Source organism: Piliocolobus tephrosceles, chromosome 21 (genome assembly GCF_002776525.5).
Source record: "Piliocolobus tephrosceles isolate RC106 chromosome 21, ASM277652v3, whole genome shotgun sequence".
In the NCBI taxonomy this organism is placed as follows: domain Eukaryota; kingdom Metazoa; phylum Chordata; class Mammalia; order Primates; family Cercopithecidae; genus Piliocolobus; species Piliocolobus tephrosceles.
In genome coordinates this window covers 20320105-20332029 of record NC_045454.1, presented here as the reverse complement: position 1 = coordinate 20332029, position 11925 = coordinate 20320105, and the positions used below count along the sequence as shown (strand labels likewise).

At 42.7% G+C, this 11925-nt stretch overlaps 1 protein-coding gene across 3 annotated transcripts in view; it reads right to left on the bottom strand.

Moving 5' to 3' along the window:
- Positions 1-226: 226 nt before the first annotated feature.
- The window catches only part of ZNF585B (zinc finger protein 585B), a 16290-nt gene continuing 4591 nt past the window's right edge, over positions 227-11925 (bottom strand). For 2 of the 3 annotated variants that reach the window (XM_023229230.2, XM_026449163.1), the window contains exons 3-5: positions 9154-9280; positions 8782-8874; positions 3343-5764 (exon numbers count right to left, since the gene is read on the bottom strand). In XM_023229230.2, coding sequence (XP_023084998.2) covers positions 3747-5764; positions 8782-8874; positions 9154-9280 — 2238 coding nt within the window. In that variant the 3' untranslated portion in view covers positions 3343-3746. Of the gene's footprint in view, positions 1219-3342; positions 5765-8781; positions 8875-9153; positions 9281-11925 lie in introns of those variants that run through there. The other variant, XR_003307177.1, reaches the window with a different exon arrangement.

The window sequence follows — 11925 nt, the reverse complement described above, 5'->3', positions numbered from 1 at the left end:
ATCAAGGGCTGGGGGTGGGGAAAGGGATGGACTAAAAAGTAAGAGGAGGAAATGTAGGGAAGTGAGGGAACTCTTCTCTGTCTTGATTGTGGTATTGACTGCATGATGTAAATGTCAAAACTTTGAAAATTCTACACTAGGTGAATATTACTGTATATAAATTATACCTCAATAAATATGACCTTAAAATATTACAGTCATGTTCACACAAAAACCTGCACATAGGTGTTTATAGCATCTTTATTCATAATCAACAAAACTTGGAAGCAACTAAAATGTCCTTCAGCAGGTGAATGGACAAATAAATCACGGTACATCCAGACAATAGCATATTATTCAATGCAAAAAAAAAAAAAAAAAAAAAAAAAGGCTAGCAAGCCACGAAAAGACATGGAAGAAACTTAAATCCACACTACTATGTGAAACAAGTCCATCTGAAAAGGCTGCATACTGTATGGTTCAGAGGCTACATTATGGAGACAAAAGAAAATAGGCAGGGGTGTAGGGGTGTAGGCAAAACACAGGATTATTGGGACAGTAAAACTGCTCTTTATCCTTCTATCATGATGCATGCATGTCATTATTCATCTGTCTCAACCCACAGAATGCACATCAAGACTGAAATTAAACCATGGACTTTGGCCCGTAGCGTCAATGTAGTTTCATCAATTGTAACAAATGTACCACTCTGAAGGCAGATGCTGATGATGGGGGAGGCTGTGTATATGTGAGGGTAGGGGATATGTGGGAAATCTCTGTACCTTCTGCCCCATTTTGCTGTGAACCTAAAACTTCTCTAAAAACTAGTCTTTTATATAAATGGGTATACAAACACATATATGTCAGTACTAAAATATTACATTACAATAAATATAAAGGATAAATAATTGAAAGTCATGTACAGTGAAATGTGTTTTCCTCCATATTTCCTGGAATTCATGAGGAGTGATACACTTAGGAGTAAGGTAAAATGGGAATAATGAAGGGAACCAGACTTGGTTCTAGGGTATGTTAAGAAGGAAGAGGTGATCTCCAGGGACCCTCCTGAGGGTCAGCAGACATTGTCCTAAGTTGGGGATCATGGTGTATCACAAAATATCCAGAATTGCAGGAAGAATAGTGAAGCTTCAGACACAGTGCTGGATGAGGTGAAGGGAGGTAATGGGTCAGCAGACATTGGTCTAAGATGTTGAGCAGCATGTAATGGGCCATCAGATACTGTGAAGAAGTGAGGAAGCAGAGTTAATGATGGCTCAGTAGACACTGATCTAAGGTGAGGTAATGGGATGTGTCACTAAGTACTGCCCAACTAGGGCTTGGGAATTAAACGGGCATTATGGCCCTGCTCCTTTGACTATGTTCTATCCTTTGGGCCCCATTTTCACCTCCCCATACTGCCCTTCCTAAAGGTGAAACCATCTCTGCAGAACCCAAATATTTCCCACTTCCAGAATTGCCAACAGACTGACCCCAGACAAACCATTCTGCAAGTTCCAGAGGGGCCACCCAGCAACTGTGCATCCAATCAGATCATCTGCCAGCATCTGTAAGGCCACTGCTGCCTATCTAGGGCAAGATACCTAATATCCAATGAAGATCCACCCATGTCTGTTCTAGTTCCCTGCTATTGGCTTTAGGTACTCCTCTCGGTGCAGGATGAGCAGGTGTGTGGGTTGGGTTCTGGAGTAAGTGGGGCTCTGTTGAGTTGCAACTGAGACGGGGCAGAGCTGTGCATGCTGAGGAAGAATAAGCAGGGAGTCTTTTGCAAGCACGTTGCAGCTGTGGAATTCTGGAATCATGGCAGGGAATCCTGGAAGCAAGTATCCACATGGGATTTCCTGTACGTTTTCCCTTCTTTAGCATCAGACCAAAAGTTTTACAGTTGACTTTTTAGCTTTAGGGTTCAGAAGGGATATAGCCTAGTTACAGACTGGAGGTGAAAAAGCCTGGTGTGTTTTAGGCAAGTTGATTCTCCCTGTTAGCACTTCTTATGCTACAACACAGAAAAAATCAGACAGAAGTCACGCAAGAAGCACAGGTCAACTCTCCACAGGGGCATTTATGGAATGCCTGCTGTATGGCAGTCATGGGTCTAGACTCATAGTGGTGAACAAAAGGGAAATATTTTCTAGTGTAGAAGCCACAGAGAAATATACCAGGCAGTATGGTGGAAAGTGCTAGAGAGAAGAATAAAAGAGGAAGGGTAAGGGGCTGTAAATTTAAATCAGGCAGGCAGGGAAGGCCTGTGAGGAGGTGTCATGGAAAAAAGACATGAGGGATAAGTCACAGATAAAATAAAGAATTGTGCTCTTTGCAACGGGCACTGCAAATACGAAGGCCCTCAGTTAGGAACTGAACTGATGTTTGAGGCACATGGTGGGGAAGATCCTTGTGGGATGCATGGGACGAACATGGACACAAGTAGACAGTGAACATATGGTGGGGTTAGTTTTCATGAGTTATCGATTTCATACGATTTATGATTTATCTCATATCTCATGTAATGTAAGATTGATTTCATGAGTTATCAACTTAAGAAAGTCACATCATTATGGAAAGTAAAATGCTGGGCTTCAACTCAGCAACAAGTAAATTAAAAAAAAAAAAAGAGGCAGGCAACTCAGTGGGAAGAATTGTAATAGCAGAAGGAAGAGTTTAAGTTGTCCCAGATTACCTGAAAATTCTAACCTCAGAGGCTTTCTTGAGGGTGGTGGGAGTGTACAAAACACTATGCTGGGCTGAGCGCAGTGACTCATGTCTGTAATCCCAGCACTTTGGGAGGCCAAGGCGGTCGGATCATGAGGTCAGGAGTTCGAGATCAGCCTGGCCAGCATGGTAAAACCCCCATCTCTACTAAAAATACAAAAGTTAGCTGGGCGTGGTGGCACGTGCAATCCCAGCTACTCGGGAGGCTGAAGCAGGAGAACTGCTTGAGCCCGGGAGACGGAGGTTGCAGTGAGCCGAGATCATGCCACTGCACTCCAGCTTGCCGACAGGGTGAGACTCTTGTCTCAAAAAAGAAAAAAAAAAAAAAGAAAGAAAGAGAAAAAACACTGTGCTGGGTATCAAACACAATGTGCTGAGGACCTGTGGGGCTCAGAGATAGTCCTGGCAAATAATGAAGGGGGCTGCAAGATTTTTTCTATGACAATGGGGACTCAACATACACTCTGAGGTCTGTGTCTGAATACATAGGGAGTTTGTCTTATTGCAGTATCTCTTGCTTGATAGAAATACTCAATGGGGAACTGGATATGCACAACTGTGTTGGATTCAAAAGAAGAATGAGAATATACCCACAATCCTGCTAGACAATGTGTTCTGGAACAACTTACAGAAGGATTCATCACTATCATATATATTGTCTTACCATTCAAACTGTTGGCACTACGCCTAATCCACAGTAAATAGGATTATCATTCCCGTAATATGATCTTTCTTATGAAGAATTTGGTAACAGTGTTCTATTGTCGTTTTCATGAGAAGGCTTTTCCTATTCACCAAACTGACTCGGTTCCTTGTCAGTATGAATAATGCCCCAAGGTTTGCTGGGGATGGTGACAATGCAGGAAGGGTCCCTCGCCTCATTCAGTGCCTTCTCAGAGGCCCTCTCCAGAACAGCCATGTGTAACATTCTGATGTGGCTGTTTCTATTTACAATAATATATATATTTTTCTGCTGCATGCATGCAACAGTGTGTACAATCAGACCCAACCCTCAGTGGGGTTTTCTCACACTGTTTCTCTCAAGCGTGGCTGCTCTGATGGACACTGAACACTGATTTCTGAACGAAGCCTTTCCCACAGATGCCACACTTGTAGGGTTTGTCTCCAGTGTGTGTTGTCTGATGTTTATTCAAATTTGACCTGTTGCTGAAGGCCTTCCCACACTCAGCACACATATAAGGCTTCTCTCCGGTGTGAATTCGTTGATGCACTTGGAGCTGTGATTTTTTAGTGAAAGACTTCCCACAGTCACTGCACTCGTACGGTTTCTCTCCAGTATGAATTCTATGATGTGTAATCAACTCTGACTTCTGTCGAAAGGTCTTCCCACATTCAGAACAAATGTAGGGCTTCTCTCCGGTATGAGTTTTCTGGTGCTTACTGAGATTTGACCTGCCACTAAAGGCCTTCCCACACTCGGCACACACATAGAGTTTCTCTCCTGTGTGAATTGGCTGATGCACCAGGAGCTGAGACTTGGAGGTAAAGGATTTCCCACAGTCACTGCATTCATATGGTTTCTCTCCAGTATGAATTCTTTGATGAGTAATAAAGTTTGACTTGCGGATGAAAGCTCTTCCACACTCGGTGCATACATAGGGTTTCTCTCCTGTATGAATTTTCTGATGAACAATGAGTATTGATTTCTGGTTGAAGGCTTTCCCACATTCGTGGCATTCATACTGTCTCTCTCCAGTATGAATTTTCTGGTGTATATTAAGATTTGACTTCTGAGTGAAGGCTTTTCCACAAGTATTGCATTCATAAGGCTTCTCCCCAGTATGGATTCTCTGATGTGTAATCAAGTCTGACCTCTGGGTGAAGGCCTTTCCACATTTGGAACATATATAAGATTTCTCTCCTGTATGAGTTTTCTGATGTGTAATGAGATTTGACCGGTTGGTGAATGCCTTCCCACATTTATTGCATACATAGGGTTTTTCTCCTGTGTGAATTCGTTTATGAACATGGAGTTGTGACTTGGAAGTAAACAATTTCCCACAGTGACCACATTTATAAGGTTTCTCTCCAGTATGAATTATTTGATGTGTAACCAAGTGTGCCTTCCGGATGAAGGCCAGTCCACATTTCATGCATACATATGATTTTTCTCCTGTATGAATTCTCTGATGCACTGTGAGTGTTGACTTCTGAGTGAAGGCTTTACCACAGTCACTGCATTCATACGGTTTCTCTCCAGTGTGAATTCTCTGATGAATAATCAACTCTGACCTGTAGGTAAAGGCCTTCCCACACTCAGTACATATGCAAGATTTCTGTCTACTTTGAACTTTCTTATGTGTAATGAGGTTGGAATTATTGCTGAAGACCTTCCCATATTCGGTACCTATATAGGGCTTCACTCTCGTGTGAACACGTTGATGTACCTGAAGTTGTGTCTTGGAAATGAAGGATTTGCCACAGTTACTGCACTCATATGGTTTTTCTCCAGTATGAATTCTTCGGTGTGCAATCAATTGTGTTTTCTGGATGAAGGCCTTTCCGCATTCAATACAGATATAGGATCTGTCGCCTGTGTGGATTTTCTGATGCATCTTGAGTGTGGACTTTTGTGTGAACGCTTTGCCACAGTCAGTGCATTCATGGTGTCTCTCTCCAGTATGAATTTTCTCATGTATACTGAGATCTGAGTTATAAGGGAAGCCTTTCCCACATTCACTACATTCATATAGTTTTTCTCTGTTATGAATTCTCTGATGCCTGCAAAGAGACGATACTTGAAAAAAGGATTTTCCACATCCATTGCACTTATAGGGCTTCTCTCTCATATGGGTTTTCTGATGTGTACTGAATTCTGGCTTCTGTACAAAAGCCCTCCCGCATTCAACACATACATAGAGTTTTTCTCCTGTGGGAACTTTCAGATGTACCTTGAACTGTGAGTTCCAGGTGAAGCTCTTTCCAAATTCGGCACATCCATAGGATTTTTCCCTAGGATAAATTTTTTGATCTTGAGAGAAGGCTGGTTTATAACCAATGATTTTTCTATGTTGATTATGGTCCCATAATTTCTTTCCTGTTGGAGTACATTCACAGTAAGTATAGAAAGACATTTTACCATATTTAGTACTCTTCTTAACATTCTTAGAAGCATCATTTCTATAATGAATGTGTAAATCTAAATTATGCTTCAAGCCATTTCCAAATGAGTTACATTGATAGTGTTTTTACGGGGATGTAATATGTTTGGGTTCACATGAATTGTTCTTCTGATAGCCTTATATTCATAAAGCCTATTTGTAGTCAATATTTTCTTGATTAAAGCAACATCACTTAGATATTTCTTTTCTTTTTTTTTTTTTGAGACGGAGTCTCGCTTTGTCGCCCAGGCTGGAGTGCAGTGGCCGGATCTCCACTCACTACAAGCTCTGCCTTCTGGATTCACGCCATTCTCCTGCCTCAGCCTCCCATGTAGCTGGAACTACAGGCGCCCGCCACCGCGCCCGGCTAATTTTTTGTATTTTTAGTAGAGACGGGATTTCACAGTGTTAGCCATGATGGTCTCGATCTCCTGACCTCATGATCTGCCCGTCTCGGCCTCCTAAAGTGCTGGGATTACAGGCGTGAGCCACCATGCCCGGCCTAGATATTTATTTTCTTTTTTTTTTTTTTGAGAGGGAGTCTCGCGCCCAGGCTGGGGTGCAGTGGCCGGATCTCAGCTCACTGCAAGCTCCGCCTCCTGGGTTTACGCCATTCTCCTGCCTCGGCCTCCCGAGTAGCTGGGACTACAGGCGCCCGCCAAATCGACCGGCTAGTTTTTTGTATTTTTTAGTAGAGACGGGGTTTCACCGTGTTAGCCAGGATGGTCTCGATCTCCTGACCTCATGATCCGCCCGTCTCGGCCTCCCAAAGTGCTGGGATTACAGGCTTGAGCCACTGCGCCCGGCCTGTTTTCTTTTCTGATAATACTGTATCTGGTTATCAATCTGTCACAGTTATTCTAGAATGAAATACAATCTCACATCATCTCTGTCATCATCTTCCCTTGCATTGTGGAAAGAAGTCTTTTTTTTTCCAGAGATTCCCTGGAAAAAAGGTTTGGAATCCAAATGCCCCTTTTCAAGGGATAATAAGTCACTTTTTGCTCATAGAGCAACTAGCAGAGGCTAGAGGGGAAGGTAAAAATGGCTCATCCAGATTGAACACAGAGAAAAGGGTAAGGGTGGGTAATTGGATGAGGAGGGTGTGACACTACTTATATGAAACATTCTGGGGAATAATTCAGCAGTTGAAAGAAATAAACTAGATGAACAGATAACACCATGAATAGACATGGAAAAAGTAAGGCAAAAACCATGATATATAGCATAGTAAGATTTATATAAACTAATGATCCATACCCCTTATTCACTTTAAATTTTACAACATGCTCGAATTAAAAAATGCTTCCATTATACAAAACAGTGGCTTCTGGTGGGAAGGGAGATGGGTGCGGGGAAACAGAGAATAGGAGATTTTATCACAAAAATAAGAGAGAATCTTTACCCACATTCATGGTCATAGTGTGTCCTAAACTAAAGACAATGATTAAACTCGGAGCTCATCGGGTGAAATATAAAAATAAAGCATGACAAAAACAAATAAGCCCGGGCACGGTGGCTCACGCCTGTAATCCCAGCACTTTGGGAGGTTGAGGTGGGCAGATCACCTGAGGTTGGGAGTTTGAGACCAGCCTGACCAACACGGAGAAACCCTGTCTCTACTAAAAATACAATGTTAGCTGGGCATGGTGGCTCATGCCTATAATCCCAGCTACTCGGGAGGCTGAGGCAGGAAAATCGCTTGAACCCGGGAGGCAGAGGTTGCAGTGAGCTGAGATCACACCATTGCACTCCAGTCTGGGCAACAAGACTGAAACTCCGTCTCAAAAATAAATACATAAAAATAAAAACACAAAAATTAGCCAGGCATGGTGGCACGCACCTGTAATCCCAGCTACTTGGGAGGCTGAGGCAAGAGAATCATTTGAACCTGGGAGGTGGAGATTGCAGTGAGCCAAGATTGCGCCACTGCACTGCAGCCTGGGCGACAGAGTAAGACTCCATCTCAAACAAACAAACGAACAAAAAAAGCCAACCAGGCAGAGAGACCCTAACGGTGTGGAATTGCTCAAGCAACATCAGAAGGAAATGTGAGAAAGGGTGATTAATCATGTCATGTCAAATACAGCAGAGAGGTATTCCCAAAGATTAAGTGACAATGATTCCCAAGTCGTCAGCTGGATGAAAGGCCTGAAAGGCTGGGAAGATATGAGAAATCTCATGGCCATTCCTATAGCGAAAATAGTTAGAAAGCCTGATTGGAAATAAAGTTCTTTTTTTTTTCTTTTTTAGACTGAGTCTTGCTTTGTCACCCAGGCTGGAGTACAGTGGCATGATCTTGGCTCACTGCAATCTCCACTTCCCAGATTCAAGTGATTCTTGTGCCTTAGCCTCCCAACTAACTGGGATTGCAGGCATGCACCACCACACCCAGCTAATTTTTGTATTTTTAGTAGAGACGGGGTTTTGTCATGTTGTCCAGGCCGGTTTCAAACTCCTGACCTCAAGAGATACATCCACCAAGGCCTCCCAAAGTGCTGGGATTTCAGGCATGAGCAACCACACCTGGCCCAGAGATAAAGTTCTGGGCAACTCACAGTGAGAAAGACAGAAATAAAAGGGGTGTAGCAGGAGTGGGAGTGTGTGACACAGAGTAATTTTGAAAGAAAGCAGATCCGGGAATGCCTGGATGTAAACAAGAGACTCTAGGATAATATGGAAGGTAGGGAAAAAAAGAATGTTACAGAAAAGGAACATAATGAAGATATATCTTCAATGAGGCTGACTGGCACATGACTTATAATCAACAAGGAAGGTCATCGAGGTAGAAGGCATTTAGTGATCTGAGATGCATCAAGAAATACAAAAAATTCAGAACCTTCCTGAAGAGTGGTCGTAACAGCACTTCACAGGTTCTAGTGTTTTTCAAGACAGCTGAGATTTCCTCCCATCTCCCATCTAACCTGAGTCACACTCACCTCACTTCACTCACCTGGGCAGCTCTGATGTGGCCTCTCACTCTGCAGTGCCCATGGTTCCTTTCCTTGCTCCAACATGACCATCTCTGGTTTAGGAACTTGATACCCTGTTCATGGGAAATGATAAAGGTCTAGGTCCAGCTAATTATGTTTCAGAGCCCAGCCAATGCAGTCTTATTGTTCAATGACAGTTTGTTCTTTAGGAAAGTAACTGGATATCTCTGAGAACAGAGTAATATTCTGAGTACCCTAAACAAACCGAGAACCCTGGAGGAAAAAAGGACAAAACCATCACCTATTCGAGATGCCAACAGCATTCATCAACTGAGAATGAAAACACTCTCAGAGTGAGGCCTCCTTTCAGATACCAAGGTGACCATGCTTACCTACTGAGAGCAGGTGGCTGTAGGTCTCCAGCATCACATCCCGGTACAGGTTTCTCTGAGAAAGGTCCAGGTGCCGCCATTCCTCTCTGCTGAAATTGATAGCCACATCCCTGAAGGACACTGATCCCTGTAAGGGCACATTCCTGTTCAATGTGCACAGTCAGCTTTGCAGGGTGGAGTGACTATATTTTGGGATTATAGAATGTGGGTTTTGTTGTTTTTATTTCCTTTTTTTTTTTTTTTTTGAGACACAGTCTTGCTCTGTCACCCAGGCTGGAGTGCAGTGGTGCAATCTTGGCTCACTGCAACCTCCGCCTCCCAGGTTCAAGTGATTCTCCTGCATCAGACTCCCGAGTAGCTGGGATTACAGGCACGCAACACCATGCCCAGCTAATTTTTGTTATTTTTAGTAGAGATGGGGTTTCACCATGTTAGCCAGGATGGTCTCGATCTCCTGACCTTGTGACCTCGTGATCCGCCCACCTCGACATCCCAAAGTGCTGGGATTATAGGCGTGAGCCACCGTGCCTGGCCTTTTTTTTTTTTCCTTGACATGGAGTTTCGCTCTTTTTGCCCAGGCTGGAGTGCAATGGAGTGATCTTGGTTCACTGCAACCTCTGCCTCCCAGGTTCAAGCAATTCTCCTGCATCAGTCTCCCAAGGCGCTGGGATTACAGGCATGTGCCACCATACCCGGCTAATTTTTGTATTTTTAGTAGAGACTGGGTTTCACCATGTTGGCCAGACTGGTCTCGATCTTCTGACCTTGTGATCCTCCCACCTCGGCTTCCCAAAGTGCTGGGATTACAAGCATGAGCCACTGTGCTTGGCCAATTTACTTCCTTTTTAAATAACCTGCCTCCCATTTCCCTAATAGCTTATTATGAAAAATTTTAAACACTCAGAAAATTAGAAAGAATTGTACAGTAAAAACCTATACATCTACTACTTAGCTCTACATTTAACACCTTACTCTACTTGCTTCATCACGCATTGATCCATCTTACTTTTTTTTTTTATGTATTTCAGTGTAAATTGTAGTCATCACTACACTTCTCTTAGGCACCACAAAATGCAAATCATTAACTGGGGTGTAACATTTGTTAACCTGATAAGGTACAATTTAGTACAACACAAGGAAATGCAACAATCTTTATTGTGCCATTTGACCTTCTGACAAATGTATACACCTGAGTAATACGAAATTTCTAAGAAATTATATTTTACATAGGTCAAATATTAAGTATCCAGTTTTAGCCGGGTGCAGTGGCTCACGCTTGTAATCCAAGCAAGAATGTCAGAGGGGGCTGGACACGGTGGCTCATGCCTGTAATCCCAGCACTTTGGGAGTTCAAGCTGGGTGGATCACCTGAAGTTTGGCATTCGAGACCAGCCTGGCCAACATGGTGAAACGCCATTTCTATTAAAAATACAAAAAATTAGCCAGGCTGGTGGCACGTGCCTGTAGTCCCAGCTACTTGGGAGGCTGAGGTGGGAGAATCGCTTGAACCCAGGAGGTGGAGTTTGCAGTGAGCTGAGATCATGCCACAGCACTCCAGCCTGGGTGACAGAGCAAGACTGTCTCAAAAAAAAAAATCTAGTTTTACATAATTTGTGGAACACAGAAATCTATCAAAGAATTCCAGCTATTTGTTCTGTTGTACAGTCAGTCAATTACTCATTTTTCAAAACTGGCCATTGAAACAGGCTGTCTTGGCCGGGCCCAGTGGCTCATGCCTGTAATCCCATCACTTTGGGAGGCCGAGGCGGGTGGATCAACGAGGTCAGGCGTTCGAGACCAGCCTGGCTAACACAGTATTTTGTATATGTATTACATTTTGTATTTTAATAATACAAGTCAGCTAGAGAAAGGAAAATGCTTTAAAGAAAATCAAAAGGAAGAGAACATACATTTATTATTTATTAAGTGGAAGTGAATCATCATGAAGGTCTTTGCCCTTATGGTCTTCAGGTTAGGGAGGCAGAGGAAGAGGAGGAAGAGGAGAGTTTGGCCTTGCTGTTTTGCATGGCAAAAGGGGAAGAGGTGAAGGTGGAAGGGAGGGCAGGAGAGGGAGGCACACTTAGTGTAATTTTACTGAAAAAAAAAAAAATCTATGTTACAAATGGGCCCACACAGTTCAAACCCATGTAGTTCAAAGGTCAACTGTAATTCACATTCTCTCATGTGAATTGTGCAGCGGGTCTTGTCAATGATCTTCCAGTCATAAGTATTCCAAAATATTCCAAATGTTTTGGAATAATCTTTCTTAAGGAATATTTTTTTTAAACTTTTTATTTTGAAATAATTATAGATTCACAGGGAATTACAAAATGATACAGAGGGTCCCCCCGTGAATTTCAGTTTATTGTAGTACATGATTCTTTTTATTCATTGCTGGATTCAGTATGCTGATATTTTGCTGAGAATATTTGCATCTAAAGTTATGAAATATACTGGTCTATAGTGTTCTTTTTTTGTGCTTTGGTTTTGATCTCACAGTAATACTGGCTGTACAAAGTTAGTTTGGAAGTGGTCTTCCTCTTTTATTTTCTGGAAGAGTTTGTGTAAAAATGACACTAATTCTTCTTCCTCTTCTTTTTTTTTTTTTTTTTGAAACAGTTTTTTTCTTTTGTTACCCAGGCTGGAGTGCAATGGCGCAATCTTGGCTCACCGCAACCTCCGCCTTCCGGAGTAATAGTTACTTCTATGCCTAAGATTCAATCATGAGTGAATATTATATAAAATCATGCAAACAGGGCTGGGTGTGGTGGC